Consider the following 18,386-nt stretch of genomic DNA (forward strand, 5'->3'; position numbering starts at 1 on the left):
TATTTCATTATTTTATTTCCCCTCTTTTTAGATCATTAAATATCAGTTCTGTTTATCTGAAGGTAAGACAAAGTGTCCAAAAAACCCCTTTGTTCCTCTTACTTTTACTAGAGCACTAAGCTTGTAACCAAATTGTATGCAAACTTTCCTTGTTGCCCTTGTTCACACTAAAAAGAATTTCACACTGACTGAGAAATGACCACTACATCTTCTTAAAGTTTTAGTCTTTTACTAACCTCAGGTCTGCATGAAGCACTAACACTGGTTCTGGGATTAAGGTAACTAATGATAGAGACAGTTGTTGAATGAGTAACACTTTATTGTGTTGACCTTTGTTTCTCAGCATGAACAAGTAGTACTGGATGGCAGTGGTGTGTTTGTACCCTGTACTGTCTTTCATTGATGTTGTAAGACATTCTGCAGTGATAACATAGGAGAGAAGGAGAAGAAGAATGTGTAACACTTGAAATTCCTTGTTCAGAAACCTTTATTTAATGATGAATAAATCAAAATGCTTCTGTGGAAAAGCTGTAAATCTAAATAAAATAAATTTTGTAAGAATAATTTGACAAGTTGTTATCTCAAAATTTGTTTCTCAATTGGAAAAATAAGCAGAAATAAATTCTTAAATTATAGAAGAGTTGTGACAGGACTATAGAAAGACTGACTGAGAGGTGTTAAAACATTGAGACTCCTTTGCTTGAAAGTATAAACCGTAAGTAGAAATGACGTGCAGTTTCAAAGTATAATAAGTGGTATTTACTCATGCTAGTGTAAATAGTCAAGACCAAAGGGAAACAAATTGAAAAGCAGGTAACTTAAAACTAATTAAATCAGTATTAAAAAAAAAACAACACAATAATTTAATGTATGAAAACATTTTAATAGGAAAAATCTGTAACTAGAAACATTAAAAACAATAACCAGGGATACTAGTCCTTGCCACATTTCCTACCAAATGCACTCAGTAAGTATTCAACACTAGACATTTTGTACAGCTAGTATATATTCTATAATCTCGTGCACTTGTGTCAGTTCTGCCTATTCACTTTTGGAAACTTCATTCCAGGCTATATCATTCTGCCCTCTTCGTCTCGTTCATTCTTTCGGGGTGAAACAAAGCTGCTTTCCTGTACTAATTTGGTGCGCTGGAGAACACAGCTCTACAGTGGCAATTCCTGTATGGCTTTAAAAATTGTCCTAGTCGCACTCAGTGTTCTCTAACAGTATCTGAAAAGAAGATTATGGGTTTTAGAAACTTTATTTTAGACTTAACCTTTCTATCAAATGTAAGAGTTTTCTGCAGGAATCTCATTAATAGGAGCTTGTGATGTATTTCACATCTGCATGTATGCGTGTATGTGTTTACATGCCACGAAACATAATGTCCTGTTTGGAGGACCGCATTCTTCTGGACCTTGCGCTATGTGGTGGAACTGACCTACACATCAGTGTCAGGAGCAGCCAGGACCTTCCTAGGACAGACATTGAGCACAGTGTGACCTGTTCCCAGACCTGCCTGACTCTGAGCTTTCATGTCATCCCAGGGAAGCTGGGGATGCTCTGGCAGCCCTGCTCACAGCCTGGGGGCTGACCCCTGTTCAATCTGGGGCTCCTAAGGCTTGGATACTCAGCTCCAGGACAGAGTGACTGAAATAGTACCACATCTGCCTTCAGGCTGACTCTGGAGGGCACAGATTCTAAAGCATGAGGCAGGTATAAATTAACGCTGCAGTCATCTGCCAAAAAGGTTACCCAAGGGCTTGGAGTTAGTCTGGAAATGACTAGTTTCCAGTTCTAGCGAAGGCAGACCTGTGAGTGAGGTGGCTACAAATGACACAGAACTTTGACCGACCGTGATCCCAAGAAATCTGGTCCACCAGATGTGCTATTAAAAAACCAGATAGATACTCCTAAGTTTCCCAGGTCCCTACAACAGGCAGATTTCTTGAAAGATAGGTACAGAGCCCTGAATTGTGCCAGGATTTCACATAGGAGTGTCACTGGAGTCCTGCCTGGGAATCCACGCATGTTCATCACCCCCAGGCTGACTCAGAGTAAACCCTGCAGACTCCCTGCCAGCTGTGTCCATGTCATGTGAAAGTTTCAACCAGCTTCTAAAAATGCATCACAATTTTTTTTTTAAATACAAAGTATTTCATTTACATTCGGTCTTTTTTTATGAAAAATAGTTGACCAGGAGAGACTAGAAAAAATTTCCACATTTTACATATTATGGACTTCATTCTTTAATTGGATCATGATCTCCAAGATTACAATTGCTGAATACGTTTAATTTCTATAAAATATTATATACAATTTCTTCTTCTAAGATCTATAGAAACTGCGAAGTTGCTACAGCCCATCACCAGGTGTTGTAATTTTGTGGTAGTGATGCCATTGGCCAGTTTCAGCATGCCATTTTTTTTTCATTTGAGCTATGATAATCAGAGCAAATAGAGAACATGCCATTCGGTAACAAATTCTATTTCCTCAAACTGACATATTTTATCAAAGGCTCATCCTTCAGTGAAAACCATTTCCTTCCTTACAGTGATTGTTCTTCAATACAGTGTAATTGTGGCTGCTGCTGTTTTATCTAGATACTTAGTTTGCCCTGTCAAAATACCTGACAAGTCCACCTTCCCGTGTTAGGAACCTGACCAGTGTAGTGGATGTGTACATTAAAAAATATTGAGATTTACCTGCACTTAATCACAGAATATGATTCAGTTGCTTCTGTAGTTTTTACTTTATTCTGACTCTGTTAAATAGAGTAACTTCTCCTATACAGCTATTGAGTAAACGAGATTTCTGTGACACTAGAATAGGTTGAGGAAACTGTCAATGGTAGGCTCAATGATATTGAAGGGCTTATTGACCCCATGATGCTAAGATTCTGAGCTTTAAAATGTACTGATGTCTTGGGTTTGTTTTTTCTCAATCTTCTCTTTTTTCCTCTCTTCCTACTAAAAATAGCACCTCAGTACAGTAAACCTTATAAAGAAGGGGCCCCTCTACGGTAGTCATAGTATTTGCCTTGTGATAAAAGCATCAGACTTTTGGATTCCAACAATCATTCTTACATTTTCAAGCCTGTGTTCAGAACAATTCTGCTGCCCCACTCCCAAAGTAAGTGGGGATGCCATCGCACAAGCAGGGAAGCAGGGGAATGTAGAGGTAACAACACTTCAGCCTTGCACAAGAAAACTCAGATTCAACAGCCTGCATCTTTAATCTCTTCTGCTGCTTGCTTGCTGTGTAGCTTTGAACTGAGAATCTTTTTGGCCCTGTATTACCCCTTCAGAGATGGAAATGATGGTGCTTTTCTCCCTGTGGAAGAGTCTAAGTAACACTTGTTGATGGTGGTGGTTGAGGTTTGTAAAGTTTGGAGTGAAGCTGAAATACAGAAATGAGGGCTGTACATCTGGCAGGGCTAGGAAGAGTTTCTCGTTATCCCTCCTCCAGGCCAAACTTAGGAGGAATTTTTTTTTTTTCATCCCAAATCAGAGCAAAATCTCAAAACTTACTGAAATTTTCCAAAAAATTCATATCAGAACAACTGAAGCTGAAACCTTGTGCATTTCTGAACTATTGTCGTTAAGTCAAGCACTTGGGAGCTGGTAAGCTGAGGATTCTCAGCACTTGGAGGCAGTAAATTCAGTGTGGACTGCTAGAAACCCAAACAGATCAACTTTCTATATTTAAGGAAATGCGTTCACTGAAAAAAACAGAGTATGATTGTCCAATAAAAAGCATCCCGTGGATATGCACAAGGGGACAAAATTAAATTTTAATCCTGACATTTGGTAGTTTTTGAATGTTTGACTTCATTAATTTATTGTCTTGTGACAACATTTTCCTTGTTTTAAGGCACAGGGTGAAAGAGAAACTCTGTAACAGCCATGTGATTCATAAGCAAAACTGCAACCTCTAGATCCACCGCCACCTCCTGCAGACTGAGACAGGGCAATAATTGGTAGTGAGCTGTCTTACCTCTGCCTGAATCTCGGCTGGTGGAAGGATTGGGAGTTTTGCCAGTGCGTTTCACAGGTATTAGTTGACAGAGAGGAGTAGATTTACCCAATGCTCATGTTTCCAGCCAGGTTCTGAAGAGCATTCTTCACTGGACATGGGCTCTGCGACTCTTTTGCCATAAACTTAATCTTTTTTGCTGTGTTCTCTGTCATGTCTGGCTCTTAGTTCTTTCTCTCCTACTCAGTTCCAGTCTCCCAGGTCTTTAGACCATCTCTTCCTTACCTTCTCATCTTGCTTTGCAGCTGCTTTTGCAGCCTTTCTCTCTGCATCTGCTTCTTGCTTCCTTCCCTTATTTCCCAAAATTAACAAGAGACTTAATTGACTTGACTCTAGCAAGGCTCTGCTGAGCATGATGGACAACTTGGCAGGATTTGGAATGGAATTTGTGAGAGTGGCAAAGAGCACAGGCTGTACACAAATGATTGCCCTCTTCCCTGGAGGTGAGGTGGGGGTGCTGAAGTCTTTTAAAAAAACATCAAAATTTTCCAACATGCACAAATGATATTTTCCTCTGTGGTCATTCTCAGAGATGGCACTCAGGAAAATGTTGATCCAGACAACAAGGCGTGATAAAGCCAGAAGCACTGTCTTACCGTGCAGCACCCTGTCTTAACATCAGCACCCTGTCAGGCTTCTGCTTGGTGAATTTTTCACCTCTGAGCCTCAGAACTGACGAGCGAGGTGAGTCATGGCAGTGCGTGTGCTATGATGCCTCTGGATTCCTCCACCTCGCCTCACTTCTAACTCTGTGTGTAGTTAGGATTCCATTTTACATTTAAGTAGCTAATTTCTGAGTCAAATAACCAATATACTACTATTAGAAGATCCTAAAATTTTCAAATGGAGTGTGAAAATGTCGCATTTCAACTTTGCTGCTCCACCTCCTTGTTCAGAAGCAATTGCGAAACAGCTTTACATTTTGGCCCCAAAATATCATAGCTCATCAGATTATGATATTTGTCACTTGTCAAGCCTAAGAGATGGAAAATATGGATTGCTTCCTGACATTTTTCAGCCTCTTAACACATCTATTTTGTTTATTTTGTAGGACTTTCTGGTTCTAGGTCAGTTGTCAATAAAGCCTTCTTATTTAACCCTATTTTTATATTTTGGATAACTAAGTATTTCATTGCATAGAGAGAGAAAGATAATAACATTTTACATTGACGATTTTAAAACTCTGAAGGGGAAACAAAACCTGCAAAATTTTTATATACTACATTTAATATCCACATGTGTGTATGTGCGTATGTATGTATTTCTAGATATATGCTTATCTAAAATCTAAAGAAATTTAGTTAACTAATCAGTCTGTTGATTGCTGTCAGACTTCTAATATATTTTAAGTGCCATTATTCTTCACTCTTCTGGTGTGGTATGTTCAGACGTGAAAATCACTTTACATGACTTCTGTTCTTCAATAGCTCAAAGTCTGTTTCTTAAAAAATGGTATTACATGTGAATCAGTGCTTCTGTCTGCAGAAATTAGGAGAAAAAAAAAAAAAAAAAGATACAACCTGAATAATACCTTAATTGAAATAACAGGGGGTTGGTTTTAAGGTTTTCATTATCCAACCCATGATAAAATTTCACACTAGGGTTTGACCCTTCAATGCAGACTGCCTAGCTTAAATACTCTGTGTTTCTCATCTGTATGTGATTCCAGGAATCTCACATTGAGACTGGCTATAATTTTAGCATACTTAATACTGTGAAACAGCTGGAGAGCAGAAGCCATATATCAAGTTGCCATTTGTTTTTCCTTCTCGATTGTGTGTGTGTATTTAACTGTTTTCACAGACTTTAAGCAAACGTTTCAGACAATGTTTAGGATGTATCTCAGTTGCTATGAATAAGGTTGCTGGATCTGGATAATGTTATAGAATTCTTTTCTTTCTCTCTCTCTTCCTCTTTTTCTTGTAATGCTTAGTTGGTAAGTATGACGCCGGATTTCAGAGCTGTTGCTTCATTGCACATAACTAACTCATCACTCTCTTTAACCTGTAGCATGAGCAGCAATTGCATAATGAAATTCGAAATTCCGTTTTCTGTGCTCATCTGTTAATACCCTTCAATCTCTGCGGTTCGTGTCTCATGTCTCACACCTGTTATCTTTTATCTTTTCTCCTCCCCCTTCCTCACTTCTTTCCACTCCTCCTTCCTCATCACTTCTTCATTCTCAACAAAGAAAGAAATGCTGTGATATTTCTTCTCCTTCCAAAACCTCCACTAGAAAGCATTGGCCACATCAAGGTAAAGGGCAAAGGCTTGAAACGGAAGGTCTTTCACGCTAGCTGTGAATGGTATGCTGTGCAAAACAACCACGGTTCTTTTCTGTTCTCTAACTTCCACCATTTGAAATGCTTTAATTCCTTGTAAAATAAGAACAAGATAGAATTTCAGAAAATGAGAGTGCATGTTTCCCTGCCTGCCTTTTTCTATAAGGCAAGTGAGTCAGGCATTATCATGCTTTTCCAGATTGTTTGGCAATGAGGTACCTAGTTCATGAACAGAATTACTGTCACCAGCTGGGGAACAAATAACAGCCCTTTCTCCTCCCTTTCACTTCAATGGGTCGTGTCAGCTTGAAAAAGATAGAAAGGACTGCGCTGTCCCTCTGGAGCAGGCAGGTGATGGACCAGGCGAGGAGGACGGCCAGGTCGCTAAATCACAGAGGTTTATGACAATACATTTTCAATGTACTCTTAGACTTCTTACCTGATGACCTAATTTGATTTTAGAGGAGTCTTTCAAAATAAATCATGATCAGTTTTGAATGGTTTTTGCAACCGTTATATATGAAATGTATACTGAGGGAGAGAGATCTTCAGTCCTGATTATTGCATTATTATTTTAAAGAATTACCAGTGATAGCATGATGTGGAAGAAATAGCAAGTGATTTCTGGCTTACTGAAGTCAGCAGGGGTTTCCCCACTGACTTCTGCAGGACTAAGCTTCTGTCCATAATTTGTACAGGTCAGAAGCGATCAGTGGCGACCGAGGTAGTTGAGTTCAGTCAGGCTGCCCGGTCTCTGTAAAAGGCCAATTAAAATGCAGTTTAGTTTTGTGGGTGTGAGTTCACAGTGTTAATTTTCTGTACGTGGGAAGGAGAACGTAATTTTGATTTCTTATTTTCTCCCTTTCCTTTTGTATCTCTGCGGAACAAAATTTGGAGACGGGCTGTTTGTAAGGAAGAGCCTTGTCCTCTCGCAGTGAGGACTCGGGGCCCACTGGAGCGTAGCTCTGGGTGCTGGGCTAATGAACTGCATACCGTTGTCTCAAATTCATCTTGTTCCTTTTACAAAGAAACGTTAACATATAATGCATCCAGTTAGTATGATCTGTTCAAGCTTCTGCCTTGTGGGCCCTGTAGGAATTTGCCTTTTGAAGCACCAACTAAAGTTGAAGTGGGAGAAGATGTTTTGCTCTCCCAGTTGGCCCCCGATTCACTCCACCTCTTCAGCTGCATTCCTAGAGCTCCCTTCATGCGCAATGAGCTGTTAACCTTCATGTTCTCATTAAAGACTGGATTCTTCTGGGTTGTGGTTTGCATAACAACTCCCCATCCCTGTGAGGGAACTGGAGGTGTTAGTTCTCCTGGTTAGCGGGAGAGCATCGCCCGCTTCAGTGCTGCCTCAATTGCCGAGAGCAAGAGGGTTCTGCAGTCCCATAGCTCAGCGGTTTCTGGCATCATCTTTTCTCTAGAGGTGGATTTGTGGCAGTTGCTAGCTCCACATGCGGTACCATCACCCACAGCTGGTAAAGAGCTAGGAGATGCTGTGGGAGAGACAGCAGCACTGAAATTCCTCTCTGCCCCTTGTGAATAGATCCCGCGCTGCGAGTGCGGAAGGTGGCACTGACCCATCTGGTTCTTGCTGTCCTCTGCAGGCTTCTGCCCAGAGACTCAGCCGGGAGAAACTCCAGCAGCAGCAACGGCACAGGTGGATGGAACAGACTTAGCCTCTCCAATGTCTCCTCGGACTAGCAAGAGCCGCATGTCCATGAAACTGCGCCGCTCCTCTGGCTCTGCCAACAAGTCCTAAGTGGCGAGATGCCTGCAGCTTTCTAGTGAACAGCAATCAGCCACCCTTCCCACAGCGACTCACCGCTTTCCATTAAAGGATAATGTCTCTAATGTATTAGTGTGTGCCCGTCCCCTGCACACCCCTTTTCTGTATGTTTATTTTAAACAGTAACACTGGAATTTTACTTAAATATTTTAGCTTTTGGTTTTTTATCAAACTCTAGGCAGCCTTTTTTTTTCCTTTTTTTTTCTTTTTTTTTTTTTTTTTTTTTTCAGTGCAATTTGTCCTCTGCACCTTTTACCTTCCTGGATGATTACGATATCTTAACATTAGTAATTTTTAACTCTGGTTGATCTTGAGTCATATATGGAATTGGAGACTGCGATTTGATTACACTATATTTATTGTGCCCCATTGCAATTTTCTCTGTAACAAAGAAAGAAATATGTACAATTTGAAAATGAATGTACAATTTTAAATTGAAGTTGCATTTGTAAAGTCTTCGTCAGATGTCACAATGTTAATGCACAGGATGTGTACAGATTATTTATGGTAAGAATAAAACAGTTCAACAGCCTGTCAAGCGTTACAGACTCCAAACAAGATAACTTGCTTGTAACACCAACTCTTTCTTCACAAAGCAACGTATCATTTCATAACTGTGCGGATGATGCCATAATCTGTGCCAGAAAAAAAATCACTGTGCTGAAATTCTACTTATGCTTGGCTTCCAAATATTTTTATAATGTTTGCTTTTCCAAGTGGTATCAACAGTAAATGCCATCAAGTTTTGTGGGTTAAGCCTTTAACACCGGGCTGCTGGGTCTAGATGTATATTCTTGTTTCTTACATTAAAAAAAAAAAAAATTTAAAAAGCACTTTCCCGATAGAAATTCATTGCTGTCATGATGTGTACTAGAGGAAAAAAGGGAACATGCTCCAGGAGCCTGGCCTGAAATGCTGACAATTCCAACCCTGTGAGTGCAGATTAGTACACCCGTTCCACCCACCCAGAGATATTTTCCTCCAGAAGATGAAATGCTCACATTTTGAGTCTGGCAAATGACTAAATGCTGTTCACAAAATGTAGCATGACATCAGTACTAACTGCATGTGTAAATATATCGTTTAGGCAACAATAAAAAGATAAATTATGTATTGTCATTCATGTAGTATCTCCAAATTTGTAATAGTTGAAGAGAAGACATGCTATTTAATAATACAATAAAATTATTCTTACCACCTTTTGTATATTAGTCATTCACCTTAGTGATTAGATTCTTGCTCCAATTTATAGAGGAATAGCATATTAACGCATGGAGCAGTTACATGCGATACATGGCAGAGTTTTCATTTGTGATAAAAAGTACACACAAATTCTTAGGAGCCCCTTCCAAAGCCATTGCAAGAATGCCGTACTGAAAACTTTCCCCCAGATCTAGTAAATACGATACATGTAGCTCTGCAAGTAATGCAAAGTGCAGGATGTTTTCTCCAGCAGAGTGGTTTTTCCAGTGCTAATTGCAGGAGCAGTTAATAATCATTGGGTTTCTGTGGTCCGGAGCCCTTCGTCTTTGTCTGCATGAAAGACCAGAGTGGCTTTCTGCAGGGGAGAACTCATTTAATTGCATAAATGGGCATTTTTACCTAAGTCTCCGTTACCAACAAATGATGGGAAAGTGCACAACTTAAAGTAACTTGCTTTATATCTGGCATATGAGAAGCACGAGTTGCGAGTTTAGCCTCCTTCATCAGACAGCAAACCTTGGATGCTTTAGGTTATATTGTGCTAATTCGTTTATCCAGGTCCTGGAACTAAAGCGAGAAAGTCCGTGAAGCACATTTAAAATAAAGCACTTGTCGCTTGCTTTCAGCCTTTGGGCATGACACACGTGAATCTTTTGTTTTATGTGACAAAATATAAAACTACAGAAATAATTGCCTTAGAGGATGCTAATCAAAAGACTGAAATATTTTGCATGCTCATTAGAACAAAGACTACGGCTGGGATCAATTCGGTTCTTCAGAAATCACCAGCTGACTCACTTTGCCCTGCTGAATTCAAGAAAGGCATGAGAGCTTTGTTTTAAATCCTTTATTGAATTTGCTTGCCCTTATTTTTAGCCTCATCTGCTATCACATTTAGAAACAAGCACTCGTAAGTGGACACAATAAATAAATAAATAAATAAATAAATAAATAATACCGGCCGAAATGTCAGTAGCAGGTAAATTCGACAGTATTTGAAAGCGTTTGGCCAGGGAGCACACACAGAGCGCGGGTTGCTTCGCTCAAGGCAGGACGAGCAGGAAGGCAGCCTGTCTTGGCCCTGTAGCGGCGTGTCAGAGGACAGGTTCGTGTCCCGATCTCGGCTGTTCGCCTGGCTCGGAGCAGCTCAGCGCCGGGGGAGAGGGGTCGGAGGCCGCCCGCAAGGGCCGGGGGCGGGCAGGGCCCCTCTGCCTGCGAGGCGGGGGCTGCCAGGGCCCGGTGCGACCGAACCGCGGGCGCGCAGCGGGCGCTGCCGGGGAGTCGCTGCGCGCGCTCCGGGCGCTGGGCTGCGGAGGCGCGGGGTAGGCGGGAGGTGGGCGCTGAGCTACGGATCGACACCTCGTGTTTTAATTAAGCAGACAGCATGATTAATTCTCCATACGTTTTGCTAGCTATTATATGACTTGACACTGACTTAATATGAACATTTACCTTCTCGACTATCTTAGTACAGAGTACAGCAAACGAAACACCTCACAACTGCAGTGTTGAAGCTCGGGGGCTAAGGCTATTAAAACAAGGTCACTAGATCAGGTTCCTTTTCTCACGAAAAATAATTCCTCTCTTTCCATATCGTATATACAGCTGTACTTCCACGCGAGACTAGCTACGAAAGGGGTACTTTCAGCGGGTCGACACCCGCCTCCCCGGCACCGCCCGCCCCCGCAGACGCTGGCAGGGCCCGGCTCCTTGCGCGCCGCCGCCAGCCCGGGGCCGCTCCCGCCCCGCCGGCCGCCCCCCGCCGCCCCGGCAGCGGCGGGCAGCGCTGCGCCTCCCGCCCGTGCGGGCTGGGCGCGAACGCTGCCGGCCGGGCCCGCCGCACCGCCCGTCGGCCAAACCTCGTGCCGTGCTGGTACGGGGGCGCGTTTCGCTACCCACCGGCCGGGGAGGCGGGGGTCCGCGGGCGGCCCCTGCGCCTCCGTAGCCGCAAGCACCGCGGCTTTCCATAGGAGTTTCAGCGTGGACGGGACTTACTCGGCTCGCCCGGGCTCCCGGAGCAATCCCATGGAGGGCGGCCTAACAGCCCGGACGGACGGGCACCTGGAGCAGCAGGACCTGCCTGCTCTCCGGCGGGTGGCACTTGCTGGCGTGCCGCGCCAGCCCGGGCGCGCTGAAGAAGGTGGCGGGGCAGTGCTTGCAGGGGAAGCCCTGCCGCTCGCCGCCCGCCGCGCCGCCCTCGGGGGGCCCGGCCGGCGGCGGCAGCAGCAGCTCCTCCCGCACAGCGTGCCACAGCCGATGCTTGTCCCTGATGTCCGCCGAGGGGAAGCGGGCGCCGCAGAGGTGGCAGGCGAAGGCGAGCTGCCCGCGCTCCGGCGGGCCGTAGGCGGCGGGCCGCGCCGCCCCGTGCGTGCCCAGGTGCTTGCGGAGGTAGGCCTGCCGCCGGAACCGCTTCTGGCAGCAGGGGCAGGCGAACGCCTCCCCGCCGGGGCCGCCGCCGGGGCCGGCAGCGGGGGCCGGGCCGGGATCGGGGCCGTGGCCGGAGGGGGCCGGGGCGCCGCCGGCGCTGTCCGCGCCGCCGCGGTGCTGACGGGGCGGGGGCGGCGGCGGCGGCGGCTGGGCCGGGGGCGCGGCGGGGCCGCGGGGCCGCCGCTCGGGGCTGTTCTCCTTGCCCGGCAGGGCGGCGGAGCCGTCGGCGCTGGGGCCGGGCCGCGGCTTGTGCCAGCGGCGGTGCGAGGCCAGGTTGGCGGGGCAGCTGAAGATCTTGTGGCACTCGGGGCAGCGGTACTCGACGCGCACGATGCGGGAGCAGCGGTGCTGGGCCAGCGCCAGCGGGTCCGCGTACTGCTCCTTGCACAGCTGGCAGATGAACTCGCCTAGCGGCGTGCGCCCCGCCGCCGGCCCCGGCCGGCCCTCGGGCCCCTCCTCCTTGATGCGCAGCCCCAGCACGGGCGAGGTGGTCACCTCGTCGGCGAAGCTCAGCTTCCGCGTGGCCTTGGCCTTCTTGGCCGGCGCCTTGGCCCGCGACGGCCGCTTCAGCGCGGGCACCGGCGGTGGCGGTGGCGGGGCGGGCAGCGGCGTGCGGGGCTGCAGCAGCAGCTTCTCGGCGGGCGGGAAGGAGGCGGCCAGGGGGAAGGACTCGGCGGAGGCGGGGGAGCTGAGGCACCGCTCGAAGAGAGCCGCCCGCGGCCCCGCGGCGCTGCAGGGCCCCGCTGCCCCCCAGGCGGCCGGTCCCTCCGGCGGGGCGAGCCCGGGGCCGCCGCAGCCTCCCCCGGTGGGCCACGTCGCGGGACAAGCGGCGGCAGCGGCGGCGGCGCCCTCCTCCTCCTCGCCCTCCTCCTCCTCCTCCGCCCCCTGCCTGGCGGCGGGGCGGCCCCCGACGGCGGGCGGCGGCGGCGGGGGCGGCGGGGCGGGCGGCGGGTCCCGGTCCGGGTCCCGCTCCCGCGGGCGCGCCCGGTAGGAGCCGCCGGAGCGCCGGCTGCGCTTGACGAGGAAGCCGCGCGGCATAGCGGGGCGGGGCGGGGGAGCGCGGCGCCACCGGCCCGCCCGGCCTTTATACCCCCGGCGCCCGCTCCCGCCCGGGCGTCATCCTCCCTCCGGCGGCGGCGGCCAATGAGGAGTTGGGGCCGGCGCTGGCGGCGGGGGGAGGTGGCGGCGGCGGCCGGGCCGGGCTGGGCCGGGGCTCCCCGCTGCCGGGGCGGGCGCGCTCGGGATGCGGGGACGGGCGGGGTGTCCCCGGGAGCGCACCCCGCGGCGCGGAGCCCGGGAAAACGGCGCCGTGCGGGGCTGAGTGAGGTTGTGGGGCCGGGAGCGCGGGGCCGAGACAGGAGAGACCTCGGGCCGGGGCGCGGCCGCAGCCCCTTGCCCGAGGCCCCGGGCAGCGTTCCGGCGGGAGCGCCGGTCGTGGGTGTTTGTGCCGGGAACCTCTACCCGCGGCTGGGGCCGGGCCGCCCCGCAGGGCTTCCCTCTGAAGGGAGCGAGAGCCGGGAGCCTGCCCCCTCCGTCGGCACCAGCCGCGTGCTGAGGTGAGCTCCCAAGGCAAGGCGGAATTGCCGCGGCCGCTCAAGAAGCTAAATCGCTCCTCCGCCTAAAGGCTGTGGCTGTGGTCCCCTGGCAGCTTCTCCCACGGGCAGCCTCCCGAGCCCAGGGAAGGCAAGACGGAGTTATGGTACGACAAACTGCATAAGGGCCGAAAGCTGCGCCCGCCCCCGGCCCCGGTGACAACTCCTGGCCCGTTTGTGGATGCCGTGAGCCCGGTGGCAGCTGGTGCACCCCTGAAGCAAGGCGGTAGCTGTGTCGCTAAACCGCTAACCGCCTCGTTAGAAATGCTGTCGCTTCAGTGGGGAACGAAGCGCCCTTGCAGCGGGCTGTCCGCAGCCCCTCCGAGCCCACTCCGCGTTACCAGCGTCTCCTGCTCGGTCACGCGTGTAGCCGAGCCCGGTTCTGAAGGCCGGACAGTGCGATCCCGCCCGGAGACCGGCTGCTCGCGGTATACACAAGATGGCGTGCCGTTGAGAATCAACGCGCTAAAGCCTCCCTCCGTCCCTTGCCCAGGGACGGACATCCCTTGCCACGGTTGTACGGTCGGACTCACCGTGTTGGCAGCATCCCCTAGCAGGAGAAATTAGGGAGCACCGGGAGAAAGGGAGAACGAGCACCCCTAGATCGAGGGGCTTCCCAGAAGTGGCAAGAAAGATTTGAAGCCTTCATGCAAGAACAGAACTTGTCCCACCTGCTCCAAATGCTCAGCCACTTGCCTATGTAAGTGCTCTGATTATATTTGCTTAGCAAAGTCTTAATCATGTTTTATATTACTCTCCTCTCCCATTTTCCTGCATTTTCATGGTTGCACTGAATTTTAGATCAGATTATAGACTCTGCAGGCTAGAGATCACCCTTTGTTAGCACAAACCGCTGTAACTGGGACCAGTGAGACATGCTGTAGCACAGTTAGGTCACTCCGCTGACTGGCTACATGATTTTTGCCTGATATTTGAGTTGACCTTTGTAACTGGGACTTCTCAGCTACATTTCTTGCTGAATAACTGGATCTTTGGTTACAGATCCACTGTTTTGTACTGTTCTCCAAGTGGTACGTAAATTGTTCTTTAGTTTCCCCTTGTAAGCAATATTCCCATTACTGTTTCATTTGCTTTTCTCATATTGCAAAAGCAGTCAGTGGTAGAAATGCCCAGCTCAGCTTCTGTCCTAAGGGGTGAGAGCCCAACGATGCCTTTTCCTACACAGGCATAGTGGGGGGTGAAGTGCCAGCTGAAAAGCAGGTGCACTGAGTGCACTTACTGGGACTCCAAACATTTCTCCAGTAAAAGCTGTATGCTGGAGTTGTGTCAGGGAGTTTCCTCAGGCTCTCAGTGTCCTGGGTCTGAGGTGGCCCAGAGGTCACAGGAAGACTGGGGCAAGGTAGCTTAGAGTCTCCCCACCTGAAGTCACAGAGCTGGAATCACTGTTCCACCTCCCCACCTGCTGCTCCTTCTGCTGTACTTCTCAGCTCTTCCCTGTGATTTGGTGAGAGTTTGTCTGCCCCATGCTCCGCAGTGTGCTCACTGCACAGACTTCTTGTAGCCTTCTGCATCTGCTTCCAGTTTATTATCAGTTTCTGAGGTGAGACCCGAAACTGCAGAACTCGTCATCCCATCATTGGTCTTGCTGCAGCTTGTGCCAGTGCCCACGGATCTTTAACAAAAACGCTGGCAAAATGATCTCGGTATTGAGATTGTTGCAGCCACCTTGTGATTCCTTTGTCTCAATAACCATATTGTTTCCTCCAGGCTACCCCTGCCCCAGTGCTGGCTCCCCCTCGCAGGGTCATTGTAGATTAGTTCCCCTCCCTCCCTGCATTCACAAGTGACTTTAACCCTGGTGACTGGCATTACACCCAGGTCTCACAGCTTCTGAGCTTTCCAGACCGTTACACGGGTTTGTGTTCTTGCTTTCAGCTTTTACTCCTTCTCAAAATTTTATAATTAGAAAATTCAGGTAATTTATAAGGATATTTAACAATTCTGTGTGCATACCCCCCCAGATCCTGTGGAAATTTGCTGGGTTTTTTTCCCGTTGAGTTACTAAATTCCATTAGTCCGATCACGTAGCTGACAGTGCAGCGCTTAAGCCATCTGCAGGTCGTACAACAGGGGAACTTTATTTAAGGTCGAGGCTTTCCTAAGCAAGAAACTGAATGATGTCATTGCTCCTGACCATACGCTGCATTCCCTAGTCTGATAAAATCAGGTTAGACTTGATCAAACATATTGGCCACTTACATATGAAAGTCATCCTTAAATGACCTTAGATTAACCAAAGGGTTAATCCCACAGTAAATAGGAAATCAAACTTCGATTCGAAAGATGAAGTAGGTGGTGAGCAGAAAGGGCACAGGCACTCCTGGGGATCTGGTAGGGGTGAGAACAAGAGGACACAGTTCCTCCTCTTACGTCCTCAGACCATTCCCTCCTTTCTGGTTGGAGTTGAATGCTGGCATGTGTAGGGAATGGAAACGAGAGTGGTATGGTGCTTCTCAGCCTCTCTTTTGGCAGAAGCTTCCCATTTTGTGTGAAGGGACTTCTACCCTTGTCCATAACTCTGCTGCTAAAATAAGCCTGAGAGACCTGTTCAAGCCTTATCAAGATTCAGCAATGATGGCTGGATCAACCTCTTGAGGACCTTCCAAAGCAAGGACAGGCTTCAGGTTTTTGTAGATACCTTCTCCTCTTCTGTTGGAGCAGAAAGCTCCTGGTGCCTTCTGGAGGATGCTCCGTCCAATTGCATGAGTGGCTCCAGAGCGCGGCACCAGCAGCTCCTGACCCAGGTCCTTCTCTGTCCTAACGCCCACATGCCGCCCGGGGACTGTGGTCTCGGGCTGCAAGGTAAGAATCCCCTTGCTCCCAGTCCCAGCCGTATCTCCAGCAGAGCCTGCAGGCCAGTGCTGGCTTCTTGCCTGACACCTGGGAGCCTGCGCAGCCACCGGAGAGGAGGCGTAGCGCGGTCCCCGAAGAAAACGTCGTTAAGCAAGCGGGCAGCTGCATTTGATGTTTCTGAGCAGTCTTGGGGCATAAACACCAAGAGAAAAGTATGAGAGCAATCCTGGCTGGAAGGGAGAAGGTCTTGGGTGAGGTCTGGTTCTCAGAGAAAAGCTGAAAAACTCTTCTAGGGGCTGAGGGGGCACAAAGAAAAAGAGAAATGCCTTTGGCTACTTAATAAAAGAAAAAAATAACCACAACTTTAAAAAATAAGAGTTAAAAATAAAATAGAGAAGAACTATAAGCAAAGGATTAAAGAACATTTCTCTCCTTCATGTTTCCCCTCCCCACCACAAAAAAAATTGTTGTGGTGGAGTTTTTTATATTTCAGAATTTCAGACAAAGTTGACTTTTAAATCTTCCCTCGACATCTGGTTTGTAATTAAAGGAGCAGTTAAATAGGAGGGAGACAGAAGCCGCCTCAGAAGCCTGTCCTTGATACATGACTCTCCGGCAGTATAGCTAGATGAGTGATACCACCCCCAGGCGCCGGCACTTACACAAACAAAATCCAGGCTGTTTTTTGGTGGCAGCACAAGCCATTTCGTCTTTGTCCTAGAAGGTGGCTGCCAATTACCTTCCTGCGGTTGGGGATTTGATGCTGGTGACAGACATTGAAGGAAATATCTGCATTATGAGGATACGGATTGTCTAATATAACTGACCTTGCTGGTACCTTAATTGTGTTTTGTTTTACCTGAGGACAATCTTCCTCAAGGGGAAAATGATGCTAACAGCGGTAATGTTTTCTTCATTGCTCAAATATTAACAAAAAGCTTTCTATAAGAGAAGATAGGAAACACTGTTCTGTAAAGGTGCTTGGGCTAGAGGGATTAGAAGGGATTTTTAAGACACTATGAAAACATTCAGCTTTCCTCTTTTTTTGTAAATGAAGTGGTGCTCTTGGTGTTACCACACTGCCATCACTCAGCTGACATTGGGAGGATAGTGATGCTGCGGCTCCCGTCCCCACTCCATAAGTGAGCAGCAGCATAAGGGCCAAATGAGTGCTCCCACATATTGGCTCTTCCCCACCTCCATCTGCATTAGCCCATCACGGGGAATCCAGGTCCTCTCCAGGGAACAACCCAACATTCCCAAACACATACAAGTCATCCAAGAGCCTCGATGGGACCATTATGACTTTTACTATTTCATTATGGGTTTCAGCTGGATTTCAGCTCATACCCTACAGGCTGAAGCCATTTGCCATGACAAATTTGCCTGTAATGGAGTTATTTATTGATCCCACCATGTCATAAATAGGAAGCTTTGACTTCCTTCAGCATGAGATACTCAGCAGTCTGTTTCCTACAAACATCATTATATGTTGTAATTCACTGAAAAAGATACTCCTTGTACAGAAAGGTCATGGTTATTAATTATATGAATAGCAGTAGTTGCTTTCAGCAAGGCCGAGTCCCAGCTGCGCTGCATGCAGATGTACATGCAGATAGGTGGACAGTTCTGCATGTGAAGAGAGCAACAGCCGAAGACACGAGAAGACGAGAGAGCAGGAGGATGGGAGGAATTAAGCTCCTTAGTTGTCCCTATGCTGCGCACTGGGCTGGGGAGCCCTGTGCCTGCTGCCAGTGAAGTCCAGGCAGGACAGAGAAACCTGCAGTTTGCTTAATTTCATTCAAATTTGCTCAATCCAGGCAGTTTTTGGAGGGCAGAGGGCAGAGAGCAAGACCAGGTGAATCAAAGCCACAAAATACTTCATTATGGCCACACTTGATCCTGCACTTTTTGTGCTGGCGCTGGAGCATTTCCAAACCTGTGGCGACACAAGGCAAGGAGCCGAGCCCTTAGGAAAATATTTACTTTTTTCTTCTTCCTTCCCCACCCCCTCTGAATTTTTTCACACTGCTGTGCCAAGGCCAGCTTACTCCATAAAATTCCTCTGGTTTGGAGGGGCAACAGGTAATTCCTCCAGGTTGTCGCTCAACACCTTCCTCACATTCCCACTCCGTGGTACCCTGTCTGCTTCTCCCTCCATTTTCTTCAGGTCCCACTGAATTCCCAGTTCCCTCTCCTGCCCCAGTTGCAGGTAGCTCCTGCCAGAAGGATGTTATTGCA

General features: G+C 48.1%; 2 protein-coding genes across 8 annotated transcripts in view; one reads left to right on the forward strand and one right to left on the reverse strand.

Annotated features, from left to right (window-relative positions):
• The window catches only part of RALGAPA1 (Ral GTPase activating protein catalytic subunit alpha 1), a 133,266-nt gene extending 125,026 nt beyond the window's left edge, over window positions 1–8,240 (forward strand). For 6 of the 7 annotated variants that reach the window (XM_086463241.1, XM_086463240.1, XM_086463238.1 and 3 more), the window contains one exon: window positions 7,928–8,240. In XM_086463241.1, the coding sequence (XP_086319367.1) occupies window positions 7,928–8,082 (155 nt within the window). In that variant the 3' untranslated portion in view covers window positions 8,083–8,240. Of the gene's footprint in view, window positions 1–6,226; window positions 6,342–7,927 lie in introns of all 7 variants that reach the window. The other variant, XM_086463237.1, reaches the window with a different exon arrangement.
• Window positions 8,241–11,349: 3,109 nt separating this feature from the next.
• INSM2 (INSM transcriptional repressor 2) lies at window positions 11,350–12,777 on the reverse strand. Its single transcript, XM_086463407.1, has one exon. It carries the CDS (start codon window positions 12,775–12,777, stop codon window positions 11,350–11,352), a length of 1,428 nt encoding a protein of 475 aa, XP_086319533.1.
• Window positions 12,778–18,386: the final 5,609 nt, after the last annotated feature.

The sequence above is a fragment of the Leptosomus discolor genome, chromosome 3 (genome assembly GCF_034619465.1).
Source record: "Leptosomus discolor isolate bLepDis1 chromosome 3, bLepDis1.hap2, whole genome shotgun sequence".
Taxonomy (NCBI): domain Eukaryota; kingdom Metazoa; phylum Chordata; class Aves; order Leptosomiformes; family Leptosomidae; genus Leptosomus; species Leptosomus discolor.